This window comes from Malania oleifera, chromosome 5, assembly GCF_029873635.1.
Source record: "Malania oleifera isolate guangnan ecotype guangnan chromosome 5, ASM2987363v1, whole genome shotgun sequence".
In the NCBI taxonomy this organism is placed as follows: domain Eukaryota; kingdom Viridiplantae; phylum Streptophyta; class Magnoliopsida; order Santalales; family Ximeniaceae; genus Malania; species Malania oleifera.
In genome coordinates, this window is record NC_080421.1 from 34,342,306 (window position 1) to 34,365,337 (window position 23,032).

The 23,032-nt window shown below is 37.7% G+C and overlaps 2 protein-coding genes across 9 annotated transcripts in view; one reads left to right on the top strand and one right to left on the bottom strand.

The window, feature by feature from the left end:
* LOC131155048 (alkylated DNA repair protein ALKBH8 homolog) overlaps positions 1 to 18,879 on the top strand; it is a 41,430-nt gene extending 22,551 nt beyond the window's left edge. For 3 of the 8 annotated variants that reach the window (XM_058107953.1, XM_058107955.1, XM_058107957.1), the window contains 2 exons: positions 1,649 to 1,714; positions 18,586 to 18,879. In XM_058107953.1, the coding sequence (XP_057963936.1) occupies positions 1,649 to 1,714; positions 18,586 to 18,642 (123 nt within the window). In that variant the 3' untranslated portion in view covers positions 18,643 to 18,879. Of the gene's footprint in view, positions 1 to 1,648; positions 1,715 to 1,856; positions 2,329 to 17,057; positions 17,816 to 18,585 lie in introns of those variants that run through there. The other 5 variants (XM_058107950.1, XM_058107954.1, XM_058107956.1 and 2 more) reach the window with 3 other exon arrangements.
* A 736-nt stretch (positions 18,880 to 19,615) lies between these two features.
* LOC131155049 (beta-amylase 8) overlaps positions 19,616 to 23,032 on the bottom strand; it is a 38,717-nt gene continuing 35,300 nt past the window's right edge. The window contains exons 9-10 of the mRNA XM_058107958.1: positions 22,572 to 22,788; positions 19,616 to 20,255 (exon numbers count right to left, since the gene is read on the bottom strand). Of these exons, the coding sequence (XP_057963941.1) occupies positions 20,227 to 20,255; positions 22,572 to 22,788 (246 nt within the window). The 3' untranslated portion in view covers positions 19,616 to 20,226. The remainder of the gene's footprint in view (positions 20,256 to 22,571; positions 22,789 to 23,032) is intronic.

The window sequence follows — 23,032 nt, forward strand, 5'->3', positions numbered from 1 at the left end:
AATGGGGTGATTGCCCAAGCCTACCGAGAGAAAGCTACCAAGCGGATAAAGAAATGGGCAATTGAAGGGAGAAGACCGTTGCACTTCAACATGGAAGACTTGGTGCTTGTTAACCTCCATCTAGAACAAATTAGGTCACTAGACTATTTTGCAAATATAAAGGACCGATCTTGGTCAAAGTGAGAAAGCCTTTAACTAGATTCATCTTGTGGATTGGACCTTGAGTTTCACATGCCTTTAAGTCGTTCAAGAAGATGCAACCCACTAGTAGTCAACCAAAGACCAATGAAGACTAAGCAACTGACAATAGAGAAGTTGATGACTTTATAGAGAGTTCACATCATCAAGACTACAAGTTGTCAGCCAAGTGGAAGGGTCTCAAAGATGAAGAAATCAACTAGATGTTAGCAGAAGACGTGCATTAGTTTGTAGATCAAGTTCAATAGTACCTAGCATCAAAGTTTACGAGGACGTTGACCACATAGATGGGGGAGAATTTCAGGAGCTGAACTTTTCAAGGCCTCATGCTTGCCTATGACTGCTTGTCTTGCGCTTATTTGGTGATAACCGCCATGTAAATTGTAGTGTAGGGTTTGTCCTTAAAGTTGTTGTGCGATCTAGGGAATGAAGGGGAGTATGACTCTTCAAGCATTATGATGTTTCCTTGTGTTAAGAGTAGGAATTGCATAAAAACTTTCTTTTTCGGAGGGGGTTTAAGTGCTCATCAATCATTTAAAACTCATTAGCTATTGCAAACATATTTAGCCTGCTAGCTTCCCTTGCTAAACACACATTGCCTGTAGAGGTAAAATGAATTACGTTGCTTTGGTGTTTACTACTCACTTTTAGTGTTTACTTGGATGCTTGTGAACATACCCATCTGGTGTATCCACAATTAACTCTTGGCTGATTAGTTAAGTTTGTGTGCTAAAACTAGTTCCACATGGCCCTTCACACGTTCAGTTTATGAGCATGGGCTTGGCTTGTAGCAATTGTAGCCCTTGTTTATGGGCTTAAAGGGGAAGAATTTCAGTTGTCCACATACAAGGAAGTGGAATCTAGACTGTTACCTTTATGAATTTAGTTTGTCTTGGAAAGTTGGCTTAAAGATTTTATTTGGCTTCAATATGACTAATTTAAAATTCTACTTCTTGAAGGAGTTAATTTAGCTTGTATAAGAAATTTTACATGAGCTTTTTTATTTATTTATTTATTTTTGAATTATTTTGTGTTATTTAGAAGGAGAGGAATGAAAGACCATTATGGGAGTCAAGAGACTCAAGACCTCTTTGGATATGCTTGTTTGAATCGTGTTGATAGCATTTTCATTGGAAATTTTTTACCCTCTATACAACTGATATAGATGATTGCTGACTTCGGGTCTTAAATGGAAGGCTCTGTGCCCCTCTCCCCCCCCCCCCCCCCCCCCCCCAAAAAAGAAAAAGAAAAAAGAGAAAGATACTCTGATGAGTTTTTTTTCTTCTGTTTTTATTAATAGTGCCTGCTCACCTCCCCCATTTGCTTCAAAAATTTTCTTATGTCAACATTGTTTGCTGTTGCCATGGGTGGGTTCTTGCTTCCCCATGACCTTTTTTATTCTTGTAATACACCCTTAAGCATAAAAATATGAATTATGCTTGTTTTACAGGTTGACATAGTGAAGGACAAAATGATCAGAAGGGGGTTAAGGAGGGTATCTTTCACATTTCGTAAGGTGTGTAAAGCCTAACCTTTTGGTTTGTTTTCCAATGACTTGATTGCATATTCTGAATTTTGTTTTTCACTAATTGAGTACAATAGCCTTGACATATAGATGCTCTACATGTTTTCTGATGTATCCACTTATTTGTAAAAAGGGCAGCCTAGTGCACAAAGCTCCCGCGTATGCAGGGTCCGGGGTATCCACTTATTTGTGTATTTAGAAAATTTTAACCTGTAAATATGATACGCCCATGGTTTTCAAGCCTAGAGTCGTCCAGTTGGACCAGTCCCGGCCACATAGCCAGCCGGTCCCAATTACATGTGAAGAGTGGAAATTCACCAAGCTGGGGTCAAAGTGGCCAACTCAGTGTGACCTAGCATGACTGTTCAAATCTGCCAACCTGGTGAGTCAAACACTTTGACCCAGTCCCCGAAGGGGAAAAAAGGATCATGTTTCGTGAGTAAAATGGAGTCTTGAATGCTGGAACCTGAGTATTGTGGTACAAGGATGATGACTGATGACCTTACTACTATGGCACATGGCTTTCATTATTTATATGATTTATAAATTTATTTACTGAATTCAGGGTAATGCTTTGTTATGCTTATATAGAACCAATTGAAACTTATACTTTGTTTTGTATGTAATGTTTAATATACCAGCAGAGACCGTTTTCAATCTACATTTTCCACAATTTTGTCCCCAAAAAAGTCCTCCTTTCACATGTTTATAGCTGAAATAAAATGTTCAAAAATGGGTAAAATAGTAAATTTACAAATTTATAGATAACTGTGTGCAAGTACACACTTTTCTTTATTTTTCGCACTCCTATCCACCCATAACTACTGAAGAACTGCCCATGACTGCTGCTATCATGAAACAATGCACAGGGTGTGTGCTTGCGGTTAGTGTGTGCGCGTTTTGACACCACTGGTTTGACTAACTCAGTGCCTTCACAATGTTGGTTAATGATTCAAATTTTAAAACTATGGATACACCTCAACTTTCATAAATCAGAAGACATTAGTAGACAAGGAATGGAGACCTTTTATGTATTTCAGTCGTTCTTTTGTTTGACCTAAATTAGTATCCCAAGAATGCAGACCGAAATCTCTAAGGGATTCTTTTGTGGTCTGCTTGGTTCATAGAAGAGGATTGAGAAAGTAATCAAATGAAGGCAGAAATGGAAAGTAATGGAACTGAATGAGTAGAAGGATTCCACTGTTTTGTTGGAGTAGCCTAGAATGGAATACCAATTCCATTCCCATGTTATATGCAGTGAGACCAAGGTTTGGAGTTAAATTTATGTTAAATGTACCAAAATATCCTTGTGTACAAAAAATAATTTTTAAGGATTCAATTAACTCTATATTTTATGCTTTAAATAGAAAATAATTAAAATTAATAGTTAAACTGTTAAGTAATAAACATATTAAATAGTATTGAATGAAAATTAAGTCTTTTAGTAAAGTCCTGGACGGCCACATCTTTTGTAGCTATTACACTTTTTTCCCACTACCAGAGCCATTAAAGTTTCATCCAAGGATGGTTTTCTAAATTCCTTGAGAAGCACCTAAAAATATATTACTGCACAGGAATACCTGCACTGATCTGCATTACCTCGCTGAAATGCGGAAACTTCAATAGTCAATCAATAATTGTAGCAGCCTTTTAGTGGGATAAAAAACAAATTTCAGAATTTGGAACAACAACCACTTGCATATGGATGTTTGCAACCTTCTTTGCTTCCCAATTAGGTATTTTTTCCCTAACGGTTTCTTTATAGTTTGTTGAATCTGCACAACAATGCGATCTTGGAGGTTAATCAGGCGCATTGAGGCGACTTTTTGCCCCCTTTCATGCTTACCCTAGTTGCAAGTGACTAGAGTTTGATGGTTAGTAGAGCAGTTGATAGTGGGTGTCTAGGGTTTTTTGGTTGAATCCAAAGGGGTTTTTGTTTCCCATTTGCAGTTTGCTGATAACACTATTTTTTAGGGATCCATTTTTTCTTTTGTTAGTGTTCTTATTATTGTGCAATTTCTTGAAAGAACATTGGCTTTGAGAATTAATGCATCTAAGAGTGGCCAGGTTCTATGAATTTGAGTTTTAGTGAGTTGTCTGATTTGACTTCTTTGGCTAGGTGCTCTACTCTTGATTGGCTTCTTATTTAGGAGTTCTTGTGGTTATCCTTGCTTGAATGCTTTCTGGGATCATCTGGTTGCTAGGGGCTGATTTGGTTAAGGTTTCTATATATGGAAAAGCCGGATACAAAAAATACAGTAATTCGTGTTTGGTTAAATGTTATCAGAAAAACATATCCAAAAGCACCCGTAAAAGATACAGGTTTTCAGGAAATGATTTGAATGTGCTTCCCGTGTTTTCTGATTTGGCTTTTCAGATACAAGGAAAAGCAAGAGGTATAACCCCTATCCTCTTCCATCTCTACCGTACGAAATGCCCCTCAATAGTCCCTCTCTCCTTCTCTTGCTCTCTCCCACTTGCTCTCAGCACTGACGCTCATGTTCAGCACCGACACTCCTGTTGATGAGGAAGACAACCAGAAGAGAGCCCTCATTGACAACTGGAAGGCTGCTATCTAGCACCGATACAGATCTAGTTCCTCTCCTTTTTCTTCTCTGTTCTTCATTTTTCCGTATGTATGAAATTTGTTCAGTTCTTCAATGCAAAATTTGTGCATGGAGGAAAATTTTCTTATATGTTCTTCATTACTCTAGTTGTAGGATTTATATGGTGTGTTCAAACACGGCCCTAGATCTAGATCTTCTGACATGGCGTACACAGATCTAGATATGTGTTCTTCCTCTTTCACCCCTGCCTGCAGTCCTGCCCCTGCAATTTCTCCTCTTTCAATCCTTCATTCCAAGCTTCAATCTGTTCCACTCAAATTCTATTGCAATCTAGCTACTGGAATAGTAATAAATTGCCACTTCTTAATTGGTAATAAAATTTATACAAAAAATTGTTTTTCAAACTCCTTAACCAAACAGGAATCTACTGTTTTCGTTCTATTTTATTCAATCTAGATCAACATTAACCAAACAAAGTTCAACTGTTTTCATTTCTGGAACAATATTGAAAACAGCTAACCAAACACATTTTTTAGCATAAAAAGTACATGACACAACCCCGTGTTTTCATTTTCAAAAACAACAATACAGAAGAACTCATTTTTGGATCCTTAACCAATTGGGCCCTTTTCTTTTAAGGTGTTGTATTATTTTAATTCAGGCTTCTTTATCTTATATTTCCCTTTATTTCTTATCTTTGTTTAAAACTCCTATTGGGATTGGAAATGGATTGGAGAGATTGATGAGGGATTTTCTTGATTAGGGTAAGAAAGAAGAAAGATAGAAAGACCATTTGGTAAGTTTGGGAGATAGTTTGTAGGCCTAAGTCTTATGAGGCTTGGGTCTTGGTTGCGTTGGTTGGAACTGGTTGTAAAGTTTTCCTTTGGATATTAATTCCCTTTGTCATTAAGTGATAAAAAGTAGGCCTTTGAGAGAATGGTTGGGATGCTAACTTTAGAGATAATGTTACCTGTGCTGGCCCTTGGAGACTTATTTCCCAGATTTCTACTTTTTTCCTTAGATCAATTATAAAGTGGAAATTGTTGGGGTTTCTTTTTTTTGGGGGACCATTGGAGAGGCAATTACAAGATTTGGATTTTGGATATATTTGATGTCTGTTATAAAAATCTTTCTATTCTCATATTATTTAATTTCCTAATTCATTCTCTTTACTGAATCATACGTGGAAAGCTAGGGTTCCTTTTAAGGCTAGGACTTTTGTTTGATTGGCAATCCTCTAAAGAGCCAACACCAACAATGTGCTGCATGTTGCAGGTTAAAGGCCTTACCATGCTTTATCTCTAGATGTTTGTTTGATATGTTGAAGTAGGGGTGTATCTTATTCTCTTCTATGTTTGCATGCCTTTACTGCTTGGAGTATGTTTAATTAAAATTTTGTTTGTTTCGATAGTGTGAGTTTGCTTAAATTTTTTGGATGTTTTAGTCTTTTTCTACTATTCTTCTAGGGATTTTGGGAGGGATGAGGAGTTGTGGAGATGAGCTGTGTTTGCCATGATATGGTATGTTTGGCTGGAGAGGAACAGTCAGATCTCTGTGGTCAGCCTTAATTGTATTTCTTGCTCTTTGTGGGATTCTATAGTTGGGGCTTTTAGAGGTCTGCACTATCTGTGATTCAGTGGGATTTGAAAACTTTGTTTTCTATTGAGCTGATGACCTAGTGATTTCTCAATTCAATTCTTCTGAATCAGCCTCCAATAAGGGTCTATCCATGGTCCTCCTTGCTTTGCATCAATTGCTCAAACAAAACTCATTGTCAATAGTATGTTTAGTTTGACAAGCCATTGAGTTATTGCCCGACCAACCATTCCCCCTAGGACACCATTCTCATGTTGGGACAAATCGTAGCTGCATGGTTTGATATGCTTGACCTATATAGAAGCCTAGTCCCAAGAAACAAAATTGGGTTAGGCCTTTTAAAATTTATTTATTGAATTAAAAAAGTATTCCTATCTTGGCGTTTATTTTTTTTTTTAATTATGGAGTGTTAGAGATATTCTGCCGCCATCAAGGATCATCTCAATCGAGTAGATAGCCGAAGATGTAGTTTTAAGCCCTAGCTTTCGCTCGCGTCCTTGACCTTCATCCCACCAGCACGCTCTGTCGCCGGACGTCACCTCGTGGAAGGCTCAAAGAGTCAGTGTCAACAGACGAGAATTCCTGTGAGTGCCTAAAAGAGTAAAGTAGTGTGTGAGAGTTTCAACGAGCCCTAACTTGTGCTCTCGTCCTTGACCTTCAACCTGTTAGCACACTCCATCTCCAGACGTCGCCTCGTTTGAAGGCTTGAGGCTTCATCCTCTAAAAGTCGATCTATGGAGATCTGACCAGAAGCGAAGGCGAATCTAACAGAGTGCCAATATTTGGTTTCCTACAACTCCCTGCCCAACGAGCAAAGCACCAGGAGACCAAGGGAGATGCTAGCAAGGTTTTGTTGCTGTGGAAATCCTAAAGTTCGGCAGTAGCTGGGAGCCCTTGCTCTCACTCGCGTGTCCTTGAACTGCTGGCATGCTCGTAGCCTCCGTTGCCGGATGTCGCCTTGCTGAAGGTTTCTGGTAAGCGTAGGTGTACCATACAACTTGTAGCATCGTTGCCAGACGTTGCCTTGTTGAAGGTACCGGTAAGCAAAGGCGTTTCTCTGGTAAGTGATGGCACATTTCCACGAGCAAAGGTACTGTTTCTTCCCCGTCTTTTTCTTCTTCATCTCACATTTTTACTCAAGAGTGTTTTCAAGCTCAAAACATTTTCCAACCAAACAAAAAGAAAAAAAATTGTTCTAAACCACAAATAGATTTTCGTTCCAAACTACAAACCCGGTTTTGTTTTATCACATTTTTATAGTGCACGCTTGGTTTCTCATCTTTGCCCCTCATGGGTGGCCCTCCAGTGACCCTTGTCGCCGGCGGGATCGAGAGGACTATCAAGTTTGGACCTTAAGTTGATGGGTTAGACTTTGTTCGGGATGGAAAGTTGGTTGAGAAGGAAAACAATGCTTTTGGTCAGAGACGCAGTTTTGTGCAGGCACTTCAAAGACCTGTTCCTCAATCCAAAATTTGGTTACCATTGAGGAAACTTGAGATAATCAACAGGAAATTAGGCTTCGTTTTTTTGGATGTTGAGATGGACAAAGCAGCTGAGGATCTAAAGTTTGCACATGTTCTTAAGTTCTTATCGAAGTGACCGTCAATAGATGTGTTGTGACTTCAGATTATTAAGACGTGAAGTTTCAGTGAGGTGCCAATGATTAGCTTTATTGATGAATATCATGTGTTGTTGCACCTGGTGAATGAGAAAGATTATTTACACGCATGGGTGAGGGAGGGACGGGTTATGGCTGGTTGTCAATTTTGTTTGTTCAACTGGATGGTTGATTTTGATGTAAAGAAAGAATCATCCATGGCTCCTCAACGGATCTTCCTATCGGGTTTTCCTTTGCTCTTGTACCGGTTGGATTGTCTTCAAATTTTGGCAACAAGGTTTGGAAAGTTTCGTGGAACGGATAATGCCACACTATATAGAACACGCGCTATGGGGGCGAGAATTTGTGTGGAAGTGGATTTGTAGGAGGAGCCAATTAGTGGCTTCCCATTGGTGATAGGTTAGAAACATCAAGTTTGGCAGGAAGTGGAGTATGAGAAGCGGGGTTTTTATTGCAAAAAATGTTTTCGTCGGGGACATACACAGGTTGCTTGTAGGTTGGGTGATCGTATCAAAGAGAAACTAGTTAATAAGAGTGAGATGATGATTGAAGGGAAGAAAGAGGAGGTCAAAGCTTGGAAGGAGGTGCGAAGAAAGGACAAGAGGTTAAATGAAGGTACGAGTAAAAATGTGGAGGTGGATCCTATTTTGGTGTTTGGTAATAAGGAGATTGAAAAGGAGGTGAAGTTAGTCACAGATAAAGGAAAACAGGTTTTTAAGTAGGATAGTCCTCACCCAATCCTCATTGATGAGGGTCTGCATGCGGGTGGGCTTGGCAATAATTCTCAAGCAATTGAGAAGAGCGAGTTAGCTAAGCTTAAAGGGCAAAGAGAGTGTAACACATTGGTGGTGTATGAAGGTAGTGAGGGAGGAAACGAAGATTGTGTTACGCATCAATCGAGTGGAAGAGTGCAGGGTGAAGAGATGCTTGAAAAGAATATGGTGATAGAGGAAGGGGAGTTTGTTAAACCAGTTTCTGATGTAAGGGATACAGGGTTGGACCTAGAATAATTTCAGCTCGCTCATGAGAATGAGAGTAAACTACATGGTCTGGCTTCTGACAAGGTTTATGATTCGGAAGGTAATTTTTTTCAACCCAGAATTCCTTTGTTAAAAGCTTCCAGTGGTAGAGCGAGGTAGTCCCAACGGGTCATTGCCCATCGTGTAAGACTTAATTTATGAGGACAAAAATGATGGTGTGGAGCATGCGAGGTATAGGCGCGTCAAAGAAACGCTTGAGGAATTTGGTTAGGAAATATTCGATTTCTGTGTTGGCAATTTCAAAACCATTCATGCAGGAGGACTCTATGTTTCGTTTCGCACAATTTTTAGATTTTCCTAACTATTGTTCAAATGAAGCAATGGGTGGTAAAGTATGGGTAATGTGGAATGAGCATGATGATTTTGAAATAGTGAGTATGTCGAATCAAATGATCACGGGATGGGTGGTCTTAAATGGGACAAATGTGCTTGTCAACTTTGTATGCGAAATGCTCCTTTTATGAGCATAGGGGTCTTTGGAAAGATTTAGAAGCTCTTCAAGTAGGGTTGTATCCCTGGCTTATTGTGGGGGACTTTAACATTATTCGGGAGGACGGGGAACAAATTGGGGGGCAGCCTAGACCTTTGGCTACTATGGAGGAGTTTAATAATTGTTTAAACAATTGTGGTGTTGTTGATTTAAAATTTCATGGTGGGCATATGTCTTGGTTTAATGGGCATGTTGGTCCGACTAGGAGATGAGCGAAGCTTGATCGGGCTCTTGTGAATGTGCCGTTCATTAACCGTTTTTAAACTGCTAGGCTGGAATACTTGGCGAGGAAGACGTCGGATCACAAACCTATGCTGATACACTTCTTAAATCACTCCACAAGATATGGGCCATCACCTTTCAGGTATCAAAATATGTGGAGTTCCCATGAAAATTTTTTCCCTTTTATTCGTCAAATTTGGATGGAACCAGTTCAGGTTTCGGGCATGTGTAAGTTGGTTGCAAAGCTCAAAAAGGCTAAAGTTGCTTTTAAAAGGTAGAATGTAGAGGTCTTTGGCCAGGTGGACTTTAATATCAAGGATTTAGAAAATCAAATGATAGATCTAGAGGTTACAAAGGGGTTATGGTCAGGAGGTGGAGATAGACTTCCTGGTTTCAAAATGTGAACTAGATTATTGGAAAAAAAGAGAGGAAACCTATGTTGCTCAGCTTGCGAAGAAGCGATGGTTGGTGGAGGGTGATCAAAATTCCAAGTTTTTTCATGTTGTTATTAATCAAAATAGGAATTCTTTGATGATTAATTCTATGGTCTTAGAGAATGGTACGGTTCTGACATCCCTCGAGGAGATTCGTGAAGGTGTGGTTAAGCATTTTCAAAATTTTCTCTCAGAACAATCTGCTAGAGCTCTACCTTATTTGAGCCATCTTATCTCAAAGGAGATATTGGATGAAGAAAATGAGTATTTGGTCAAAGATCCTTCGGAAATGGAGTTGAAAACAGCTCTAAATTCTATTCCAAAAGATAGCAGTCCAGGTCCAGATGGTTTTGGATCTGGTTTTTACAAATCCTATTGGGATTTTGTTAAAGAGGATTTGCTGGAAGTTGCCAAGGAATTCTTCAGTGGAGCGCCTCTACCCAGATTCTTCACGTCTTCATATTTTGTTCTTATCCCTAAGGTGAAGGATCCAAGAAGTTTTGAAAACTTTGGACCAATTAGCTTGTGTTCTGTCGCATACAAATTTTTTTCAAAAATTATTGTAGGCCGATTGACATGTTGCTTGAATAGAATTATCTCTCTGGAGCAAGGGGCTTTCCTCTCTGGTAGAAGTATTTTTGAAAATATTACTCTGTCGCAGTAAATGGTTCACTCAATCAACAAAAAGAGTAAAGGGGGAAATTTAGTTTTAAAAGTGGTTATGGCAAAGGATTATGATTGGGTTGATAGGAGATTTTTGATTTGGGTCTTGGAGAGTGAAAGTTAAGGAGTTGTCCCAAGAGGGGGGGGGGGGTGAATTGGATTATTAAAATTTCTTTTAATTCTTTTTATGAATTCTTTGACCTCTTGTTAAATTATCAAACACATAGTAAAGAACTTAGTTTTTTAATCAATCCACAATCCAACTCTTCAACACAACACAACACAACAAAACTTAAACAAACATCCAACCAATCAATCAACTTTAAAGTAATCAACCACTCAATATAATATTTAGCTTTTTGACAATTCTCAGCTTTTGTATGTAGCCCTGTGTATATAATTGATTCAAGCCCTGTATTGATGGATTTTATTTCTCAATGTGAAACACAACACTCTTTCCAAGAACTTGGACTTTAAATAAACTTCCAGTTTATAAGTCTTGGGTGTTGAATCAATCAACGTACTCCCTTACCGTTTCTGCAATTTATATTGATCAACTAACGTACTTCCTTTCGGTTTCTGCAAATCCCAAAATCAAATTAATCCTTAGTTTATTTAACATCCAATCCACGTAGTGTTTATGATCAGAAATTAAAACACAACCACGTAGTTTAATATTTGCAGGAAATTAAAGAGAGTAAGGAAAGAGAGTGACACCACGTGTTTTACAAGGTTTGGCTGATCTCCATCCTACGTCCTCGCCTTTAGCCAATACCAACAAAGGATTCCACTATACTATTCCTTTCCGGTCGGAACAAACCTTTTACAGAAACCCACACTCGGTCACTCCTTCAATAGGCTAGAGCAACGCCTCTCCAAGTGATACCCCACACTCGGTCACTCCTTTAATTGGCTAGAGCAATGCCTCTCCAAGTGATACCTCACGCTCGGTCAACGATCTAACAACTTAGAATTGTCAAAGAAACTAGAAACAATAGTTGCGTACAATGACACTCTCACAAAGAGCAGATTAGTACAAATTCAATCACTATATACTTCAATAATTAAATATCAATATGAATAACAATGAAGTTCAAGAGAATTTATCACCGAGTTCCTTCTAGATGAGAATTAGCAACTCATAACTCAAAAGTAAGATGGATCGGCACTTCAAAAATTCAGCACTTCAGTTAAGCAAAGGTTTGAGCAAGAGAGAGCAGCAAGATAGCTTTCAGCTTACAAATAGATTTTTCAATTCTTTTGTTCTTGGTTTATAATTTGATTTGCAAAACCATGTATTTATAGGCTTCTAAAAGTGATTTTGTGTTGCCCAAGTTTACTTGGAGTGTCTTCCAAGTTTTCATTAATTTTGGGGCTCAAGAAACCTTTATTTGAAATTTAAAACATTTAAAATTTCTAACCGTTAACAGCGTTCAAACGACTGAACTATCGGGTTCAGTCTTCTGATATTCCTTAAAGTACTGAAAATTATAGTCTGGACACAGGGTCAGATGACTGAACTTCAGGTTCAGTCTTCTGTAATCTCAATTCAGACGACTGAACTAAGGGTTCAGTCTTCTGAGGGTGTTCTGCCTATTCTGTGTTTCAACAAATAAATCTTTAGTTGACTGAACTAATCCTTTAGTCTTCTGAAGAAACTCTTCAGACGTCTAAAATAAAACTTCAGTCGTCTGAGGTACATTTTCAGACTTCTGAGGGTACACCACAGTCGAGTGGGCAAACCAACTTCAGAATTTTCATTTTAGGTTTCAAAAATCCTTTTTGCTCTTTTGTTTTTATTTCTTATAAAACTTTTTCCGGGGCTTTGAAATAAGGTTTTTAAGTCCATAATTAACCTTAGAAGAGTTTCAAAAATATTTCAAGAGATATTTAAACAAGAAGTACTTACATAAAGACTTCTTATGACTTTTGACATTCTAAACACTTAAGTCCTCATGCTTGTCTTTCTTTGAGCTCTCTTGCTTTGTCTTTCTTTGGCTCTATATTGTCTTCAAGCTTTGAAATACTTTAAGCTTTTAGCAAGTCTTCTTAAACATCCATGCTTCAAGTCTTCTTTAACATCCATGCTCTCATAATCTTCAAGCTTTATTAGGACATCTTTTAAATCCATGCCTTGACTCTTTAAGCTTTATTTAATCATCTTTCTTTGAAGTATAAGCTTTCAATGATCCTTATGAGCATTTGACTTTGTATTCACATACTTGAGTCTTGAAATATCATCACTTAACCAAATATGTTAAGTTCATCTTATTTGTTATCATCGAAACAAGATTTTAAGCCTTGTAAGCCTAAATAGAATTATCTCTCCGGAGCAAGGGGCTTTCCTCCCTGGTAGAAGTATTTTTGAAAATATTACTTTGTCCCAGGAAATAGTTCACTCAATCAACAAAAAGAGTAAAGGGGGAAATTGTGTTTTAAAAGTGGATATGACAAAGGCTTATGATCGGGTTGATAGGAGATTTTTTATTTGGGTCTTGGAGAGTTATGGTTTCTCTAGTCATGTTTGTAAACCTAATAGAAGAATGTGTTAAGACCCCTTGGTTTTCAATCATGATGAATGGTACGTATAGGGGTTTTTTCAAGTCTCAACAGGGCCTTCGGCAAGGTGATCCTCTATCTCCATATTTATTTATTTTGATGGAAGAAATTCTTTCTAGATTATTAAAAAAATATTTGAGGAAGGCAGGATTGGAAATTTTTATCTTCCAAGAGGAGCTCCTTTAATCTCGCATTTATTATATATGGATGACTTACTTGTTTTTGCTAACGGAGAAAGGAGATCCTTGAAAATGCTTTTGAAAACATTGGATTTGTTTGAAAGTTGGTCTGGCTAATTAATCAACAAGGAGAAATCAGCTCTCTTTTTGTCCAACAAGATCAACATTTCTAGAAGAAAGGGGCTTCTACGATTGACGGGTTTTGCGGAAGGAAATTTTCCAACGATGTACCTTGGGGCTCCTTTGATTTCTGGTTGCCTTACTACTAGAATGTTTGATCCGTTGGTCTCAAAAATTTGAAATAAGCTGGCAAGTTGGAAGATGAGGTTGCTGTCTCAGGGTCTCATCCTTATTCGGCATGTATTATCATGCATGGCAAAACATACGCTAGAAGTTCTCTCAGTTCCTTTGGTGGTGATCAGAAATATTAACTCTATTCTCTCTTCTTTTCTCTGGGGGGAGAGTAATGGTAGGGCGAAAATGAAATGGTGTGCTTGGTCAAAGGTTTGTAAACCCCTAGATGAAGGGGGTGTTGGCGTAAGGGACCTTAATGACATTCAAAGATCTTTTCACATGAAGTTTGCTTGGAGGCTGATGACGGTAGATAACCTTTGGACCCAATTCTTTAAGGCTAAATACATTAAATCAGGTCACATGGCTTCAATCAATTATACTCCTACGGGTTCTCGGTTTTGGAAGACAATCTTAAAGGTTTTTCCAGAGGTCTATGAGAATGTTTATGTGAAGGTTAGAGAAGGAAAAGCTTCCTTTTGGTTTGATTAGTGATTGAGCTGTGGTCCCCTTGCGGAGCATTCTTACATGGTCCAGCATCCTGAGCTTAAGATTCAAGATTGTTGGGAGTCTGAGAATTGGGATATGGATATTCTGAAAGATTTGGTAGGGGTCCCCAAAAGGATGAGATTTTGCTGTCATCTGTAAAGCACAAATTGGGGTCTGATGTGTTTATTTGGAAGCCTTCCATTAATGGAAAATTTTCAACTGCCTCGGCTTGGGAGGTGATAAGAATTAAAGGGAAGCAGTACCAGTGGATGGAGTGGGTCTGGTGTAATCTTTTACCTAAGAAAGTTTCCATGTGTATGTGGAAAACTATGTTCCAATGTCTTCCTGTAGATGAGAGAGTGTGGAAGCTGGGAGTTGATATGGTCTCTTGTTGCAACTACTGCGTGGATAAAAAGGAGGAATCTCTCAATCATGTTCTGAGTATGGGATCCATCACAAGTATGGTTTGGAAGAGAGCAGTGTCTGTCTTGAGAATTCTAAATTTTGATGTTGAACCTTGGAGGAGGGTGAAAGTAGATGGTTTAGATGTGCTAAAAATCAACCCTCAAAGGTACGATCATCGATTTGTTACCTACTATAATTTCTTGGAGCTTATGGCTCAGACGTTGTAAAGCCCGCATAGAAGATAAGTAGTCAAGGAATGCAGTTTGGCTATTGGTGAGGTTTTGGCTCGGAAAAATTACAAAAAGAGTGAAGGGTTCCCTGCCTACTATCGATAAGAATTTATTGGAAGAGTTCCAAGTGAAAACGATATCTCCGAAGGTTAGAACTCCTCGAAAAGTAGTTTGGGAAAAACCTCTTGTAGGTTGGTTAAAACTAAACATAGATGGCTCTTGTAGAGGAAATTTGGGTTCTTGTGGTGGTGGTGGTATCATTCGCAACTCTTTAGGTAATATTAAGGCCGCTTTCTCTGAAAAATTTGAGTGAGGTACTAACAATGGATCGGAGTTGTAGGTTCTTATTAGTGGTGTTTGGCTCTGTAAAGAGTTGGGTTATCATAATATTCGTATTGAAAGTGATTCGGAATTGGTGGTGGGTTGGATCACTTCTGGAATTTGCTCTTTCTGGTACTTATAGGACTTTTGGGAATTGTTAAAGGAGGAGCTAATGGACTTCAGTTCTCTATAAAGCACAAATTTAAAGAAGGTAATCAGGTGGCGAATTTCTTGGCTTGTCAAGGCGAGGGAGGCCACACGAGGAGATATTTTGTAAGTGATGAGATATTGAGTAAAATGAGAGGTCTAATTTGTATGGATAAGATGAGTATTCCAAGCCTTCGTCTTTAATTTGTCATCTCTTGGATCTCCTTTGTTTTCCTCGGGTTTTGTTTTGCAGATTTTTGTCTTCAGTTTGCAAGAATTTTTTTTTTTTCTTTGTTTGTTTTGAATTCTTTTGGGCTTGTTTTGGTTGTTTTAGTTGGTTAATGATTCAAGTTTTGTTAGGCTTGATTTGATTTTGGTGCCTGAGCTGGTTTTTTGTTAGGTTTTTGTAAATCCCTTGTGGCATATTTGTAACCACGGTTTTCGTCCGCCATAAGTGAGGGCTATAAATAAAGTTGGGTATTTTGTTAAAAAAAAAAAAAATTATTGTAGTCATAATTTTATTTATTGAATTTAGTTAGTTTAGTATACCCTGTTTAGTCCCCAACCCCCACTCCCAAGGCCATCTTTGTCTCTTCTCTTTTCCTTCTTTTTCTTGGTCATATGCCATTAGTTATCATCAGACCCAAACCTGGGTGTACTTCCCTTGGATTACCTTCTTCAACTGTCAACTAATCCTACTGTGTTCCCATCATGCAAGTTGCAGCAACAGGTTTTCAATAAATGTTAAAAAAAAGTGAAAAGAAAATACTAGCACCATTTGCCCTTTTATTTTTGTCCTTTGGCTATTCATGGTATTGCATTATCATTCCCATTCATCTTCTAGGAGTCACCACACTGTTTTCTCTCTCTATTGTTGTCGCAGTTGTCCTCTTGATCCACCATCATTAGCAATTTAGCATCGTCCTCATTTCGCCGCCATTCATCATCAAAATTTGCAGTTCCTATCACCTTGTCGCACTCTGTGTTCTCGCTGTTGTACCACAACTATTGTCCAGTAGCAACATCCCCACATTCCATGCCTCCTCTCCCCAGTCCACCCTCTGACTGTCAACCTATGGCATCAGGAAGCCAGCTGCACCTCTTTGTTTGTGCTCCTTGTTCTCACTGCTCAACAACCTTTATGCCGCTGTTCTTTCTAGTTGCCACTTGCTCAGATCATCTCGGCAAATCTAGGTCACTGATGACCCTCTCCTATCACTGCAACAGGACGAGGACGAACCATATCCCGCTCTTTTTTTCGGCCTGCCCAAAACGACCCACCAAAGGAAAGAAAAAAAAAAAAAAAAGAAGCTTCAGTGGTAGCCTCAGAAAAAGGTGACCAAGTCTAATGCCTAAATTGCCTTCCGTAAGTTATCTAACAAGGTGCAACATATTGGAGATTCCATTGACGAGATCAGTAAGGTTACAAAAATTATCCTCTCAGATTCCAGCAAAGCTCATGTTTTGCCACTGTGTTTTAATCAAGAAAGTTGTATCACTCATGCTGCTCTCATTTTTATGCAGTTAGAGGCAACCGGGTTTGACTACTGGGGAATTGAGTTTGGATGTTCCTGATTTACATGGTGATGATCCTCTCAATGAGTTTAGCAATTAGATTTACCTTTGGAAATTTGTTTTCAATGCGTGACCTGAATAAAACCCAAAGACTTATCTAGTTGAATCTAAGACTCAAGGGAACTAACTGAATAGCTCAAACAGTGGGAGAAATCCAAACATGGGATGAGATGAATCGAGCTACGTAGGATCAATTTCGAAATCTGTACCTCCTAATTACCAAAAACTTGTTCATCTCCAGCTGTTTACTGTGAGACAATCACATGACTCTCTGAATATACCAGCAGATGATCAAGCTATGTAGGACCAATTTCGGAATTTTTACTTCCTAATTACCAACTTGTTCATTTCCAGCTCTTCAGTGTGAGAAAGGACAAATGACTGTCTCCAATTGTACCAGCAGATTTTATTACTTAGCCACTGGAATTGATATGGAATGGAACACACATGTTATGATTGTCTTACATGGGCAAGGGTTGAAGGTTTACAATTGCCTCTGAACTTGCAGCATGCAACCTCATTACAGTTGGAGATGCTGTTCAGGATGCAACTCAAGTTGAAGAGGGCATACAGATGCAGCACCATCCTCCTAGAGGTCATCAGTTTGAGAGGCTTTCTATGTGCAAAATTGACCAGTTGGGTAAAAGTATCCATAAGTTCCGTACATTTCTAGAACAGATTCTAATGTCCAGACACGAGTTCATTATTTGAAGTGTTAAGACTTTGTTCATCATGCCGCTAAGTGTCCTGCTTATGTTATTGCCCTTGCTGAAAACAAACTGATGATTACACTGAAATTAAAGCTAACACTGAAACAAAATGTTATTGTCCTGCTTGCTTATTGCTTTGGCATATGTTACCATCGCATAATTGACACCAGACAGGATTGGGAACAAACCAAAGATTTCAGACTTGGGAAATTTGTCATAAGCAGCAACTATTTTTCGGTTATTGATCCTGGTATTGATCCTGGTAGCTGGGTTTGATGAAGCTTCTAGTTAAACTTAGGCCGAGCCCCATCCTCAGACCTACAAGAGAACTTGATTCAACAGTACAACTTAAAGATGAATGATCATTGCTCACTTTCAAGATTTGAGTCCCTCATGAAAGCAGTGTAATGTGACATTCTTCCTCTCAAGATTTGTTACATTTTGTTTAGGTGATCTTGGTTGTATTTATATTCTTTTCCCATCAACAAAAAGTTCAAGCTGATACCTTCTCAATCTTCCTGTGGCTAAGTTGAAATAAATTGTTGGTGCTTTTCCTATGAAGCATGTTGATCCTTGATCTAGCGATGGCATTCTTGGCCCTTTCCCCATTGCAACGGATTGAGTTTTTTTTGGCAGGAAGAGTTAGACAACAAATATCAGTTACATGGTTAGAAAAGTTTGTACCTATTTAGAGGCCCAGAGTATTGAACTGAATTTAATATTTGCCGACTCTTTCTCGTCCCCTTCCCCTTCCCCTTCTTTGCTGTATGCCATTACATGTTGTTCCTTTTAAATGTCATTTAGGATCCGTTTGGTCAAATATTTTGTTTGGAAAAATGAAAGGAAAATAAAATAAGAAGGAAATTTATTTTTTATTATATTTTCTCTCCATATCAAATAATTAAAAGAAAATTTGTTCTAATATGATTAAAAAATTAAAAAAAATTAAATCTTAATGTTGTATATAATTAAAATTGTCCATTTGGTATATTTTTTATTTCTTTTTTCTAATTTTTTCCTTGATAGTCCAACATGGAAAAGTAGGTTTGTATTTTTCTCTCATTTCCGTAATGTTTTTCTAAGTTTCAAACGGGGTTCTGTCATATTATGTGGGGAAGAAGGAAAAAATACCTAGTCGGTGGCCTTTCTCATTCATACACGGAATAACAATTTGGCTGCATAGGGAATAGTTTGGAATAGCGACCTCAGTTTCAATATTTAAGAAAATACTCAAATTATAGTTGAGGATTCAACTTGTTTTCTTTGCTTTTACATTTTGGAGTTCTTAAATGCAGAAACTAGGCTGATTTCTTTCATGGATTGCAGGTTAAAACAGGACCTTGTGAATGTCAGTTTCCCCAATATTGCGACTCTTGGAGATAGTAAAACTGGCTATTGTTCATATGCTTGAGTGAAGTAACAGCCTAGAGATCCAGATTTTTAACTGAACCCGTGATATTTTAGGTGAAGCAAAGAATGAAATGTGACGCGGCATCAAAGTTGTCAAATAATTTTTTTTGGAATTTTTGGGACAATGCCTCCATTGTATTTTGCATGTATTGAAGAAAATTTTCAGCTATTGGCAACTTGAGAAAGGGAAAAATCCGCCCTTCAACTAAATTAAACTCTCTGGCTTCTCTCACTGAATTTTATGAACCATCGTGTCCAAAGATCATCCAGTGGTTACCAGGTTTTCTATAAATAAGTTTTAGTTAAGAAAAATGTGTCACCTTATGAATCCATTTTCTTAAAAGGTTTCACTCAAAATAAACCCCATGAAATCATTCTATGGTACCCTTTTTCTGTGTTTGGAACTTGAATTTCAAGATTTGAATTTAAATTTTATGTGAATTTGAATAATGCAATATAAAAATATTTTCATCTAAATTTATATAAATTCAAATGCAAATTTTAAAACCAATGCTTGTTTCCTAAAATTTTTGTAATGTTTTGAATATTTTGAAGTTCCAAAATAAGCATTCTCTAGCCTCCAATAGTTTTCTGCATTTTTCTTTACCCAGAAGTCGAGCTAATATCCTGTTGCTGTTTGCTTTTATTTGCTCTTTATGGCTTAGTCGGCCAACATAATTGAGAATTATCACGAATTTATGCACCTACAAATGCCCAGCTTTGATCTAGCCTCCTTTTCAACTAATAAATGCATCAATGAGCACATATCTCCTGGTTGAAATGCACTCTTGGGAATTGGTAATCCATATTTCTAATGAAAAGAGATGAAGCCAAGGGCACAGCACCGTAGCCCATTGCAGAGGGCAATACATCATTCTGAAAGTTTTATCGTCACCTAATCTTAAGGCTTAAGCATAAAGTGAGAATTCAGAACTTGAATCTGAAATTATACGAATTTAGTGTCACAAATTTTATAACATTTTTATGCAGATAATTAAAGCTCTATGGATGCAATGTACTGCAACTTAAGTTGATTTAATATTAAATACAAAAGAGAGATAATCACCATAGAAGATCCCCCATAGTTGGTACTAAGCCTTTGTATTAGTTAAAATACCTCTGATCCCTACAAACCTGGTTTCTACTTTCACCCTCACCCATCAACCCAAATAGTTTATTGAGTAAATGCTCGGTTGTTGATGATGCCTAATACCATTGCTATGAGCTTGTCTTCTGCTTCTGCGCTCAGATTGCATGTCAAAATATTACAACATGAATGCTCATGGTCTGCATTACTGCAATTGAACTGATACCAATTCCTTAGGTTCACCCTTGCCCTTATAATCAAAGATTTAATAACACAGACATAACTAACAGATCATTGAGCATATATGTGAAGTTCAATGAACTAAGCCACCACTGAAGTACACAATATGCAGATTTCACATCCCATAACTTGTAGGCTGCATTACACCTCTCTAAAGCAAACTGTTTGCCTGCCTTACAGTAGGTTTGGCTTCTATTATAACCTTCAAGAAAGGGATGCGTCTCGCTAAATCAGTGTTGTGAGTTGAGGGTGATTTCTCCTGCAGAAAAAACCAGTACCTACATGCATTAGAAAGGATAAGAAGATAATTTGAATGCAAGACAGTGTAAAGAACTACATCACATCACATCTAGAGATCATATTAATTTGAATTTAATATTCTGACCATAAGATATGATTTGACCACGTAAAATATGATCCAGTACATAAAATGGACTGGCCGTTTTACTTACTGTTTTTGTCTGAGGACATAAAAATATGTACTTTGAAGAGATTTCAAGCACCAACAATGACAATACACCTTTCAGGTCATTGTTTTATTTATTTATTTATTCATTTATTTAGTCTTATCATTTTTTGGCTGTGTTTTCAAGGAGGCAAAATCATAATTCAAGTTTGAAGCAGATATTTTCATAAAGTACACTCACCTGGTCCTTTGGCATCATTCCACAGACCTTTCCTAAATTACATAGATGTCTCCACCCTTGTCTAAAGATCACCAACTATAACAATAATTACACGTCTCTCACAGAGTCTCAGTTGTGGAGAGAGATTAGGAGTAAAACAAACAAAGCAGTAGCAATAATTACGGGGCATGGGTAACACTAATAGCAGAGGTAGCCATGGGAGTTAACAATGATTTGCAGTGGTATTGTAGATGGCGTTGAAGAAGATAGCTCATTGGTTTTGAATTGTTGCAACTTGAGATGGTGGCCATGATATTTGAGCAATAGTGGAACCAAAACTGCCCGTGCCCCCACTCCTCTGCACCCAAACCTCTACATTTGCATTTGTGGTATATTAGGATTATTCTTATTACTTAAAAATTTGTTCAGAACGTCAACCAATATTTTGAAATTAATGATGTATGTAGAAATTTAAAAATTTGTTTAGAATGCCCCCCAATATTTTGAAATTAATGTTGTACACAACAAATTATTTTATGATTCAAAACTGAGAATCATCTAACATAAAGGAAATCAAAGGTACTTTGCCTCTCCCTCCCTATAAATCAATCAACACAATTAAATTAACATTAATTTGCCCACAAAATTTTAAAACTAGAATTATCTTGTATAATTACGATAGACTACTATAGCAAACCACCACCACCATACAACCCGCTCAACATTTAAAAAAAACAAAAAAAAAACAAAAAAAACAAAAAGAATAAAATTCTGTGTCTATGCTTATGGGAGATTGACACAAAATTCTGTCCATAGTTGTGGGTGACTTGAGGATGATGGAGGGTGTGGCATATGTTATCTTGGTGGTCAGGGTCATCAGCTATGAAGCATGGAGACACAGACACAGGTGTCCGACACACTACGTGTCTGACATGTTGACACTTAAATCTTAAAACATTCAAAAAATGACACTCCATGGACAGATAGTGACAAAAAAAACACACATATATTGTAATATATGATTGTGTAAATAACACATTTTTTAAATCCAGAGATGGTTCTTTAAATTCAAGCGTCACTGAATTTGCTTACGATGATAGATATGGTCCCTTCTGATTTTCAAACTCTTCATTGACTACAACAGCAACAATAAGCCTTAAGTCCCATTAAGTGGGGTCAGCTACATGATTTTTTTTTAGAGTAATGTGATTGATGCAAGTTATAAGTTCGCTTAATATAGTAAATATAATAATCTCTCAATATTTGATAATATTATATGGCCCCTAAAATTTTTAATTTTTTTTCTTTGCACTAAATGTGAGGTTCACACTCCAGCTTTGTCATGTCTGATACCCATGCAGAAATATTAGTGACCCGCCATGCCCAGAAATGTCCAACATGTCAAGGCCATGTTGGTGTTTGACTGAAGTGTTGGTGCTTTAGAGACTTGGTGATCAGAAGATGAAATCATTGTATAGCTGGCACAGAAAGAAAGTCATGAAACATGGAAGAAGAAATAACTTATTTCAGTGTGTGTGTGTGTGTGTGAGAGAGAGAGAGAGAGAGAATGAGAGAGACTAAAAGAATGGTGGTGTTCTACTTCATCTCATTAAAGTTGTATATAGACATTGCATTTTCTGTCAATAGCATTGATATGGGAGGGACAGTGCAATTCAGAAATATTAGGGGAAAACCATGTAATTAAGCCAGACCCCGGTTGTGCAGAGGAATCACCCTCCCCAAATGCCCAGTATGGTATGGGAGCTTTTGTCCATGGATTTTTGCACTTATGCTATGGGAAGCAAAATAGAACAGTTCTGTTTTTTTTTTTTCATGAAGCACTTAAAGTTACCCTCACCTTTCTCTGCTTCTTCCCGTCTGCTTCTTCTTCCCACCTCTGTTCCAAATTAATTACCCTAGTGAATAACCATGAGCTTAAGAATTCTTACCATGCATGCATTTGATGAAATAATCCAATTCGGAGAAGCAGATTGTTCTTTGAACAAAAGATGGCTGTTGAAACACAAAGAATGAAAAGTGATGACGATCTGGATCATTTCTCGGCTTTGCGATCTCAACCATTCTCATAAAACCTTCCCTATCATAGCATGGAAGAGCATTCTGTCCGGCTGCAATCAGTCCCCGGTCCCACACTGAATTTAAAACCTGAAAAAACAAAAGTGAAATTTTTAACAAATATCTAAGCTTGACATGGGGCCAAAGTCAACTAAATCTCCCTAAAATATCTAAAACTTGGAACCAGGGTGCTTTATTAGCACTGCAACTCTAGGGAACTTCAGTAAACATTCAAATCTCAGAAAACAGAAGTTGAGAAAAAGACCACATTTTAAATGACCAAGGAATCCATTTTAAAGAAATTTTTAGCATATTCATTCCTTCTCAATCTTTC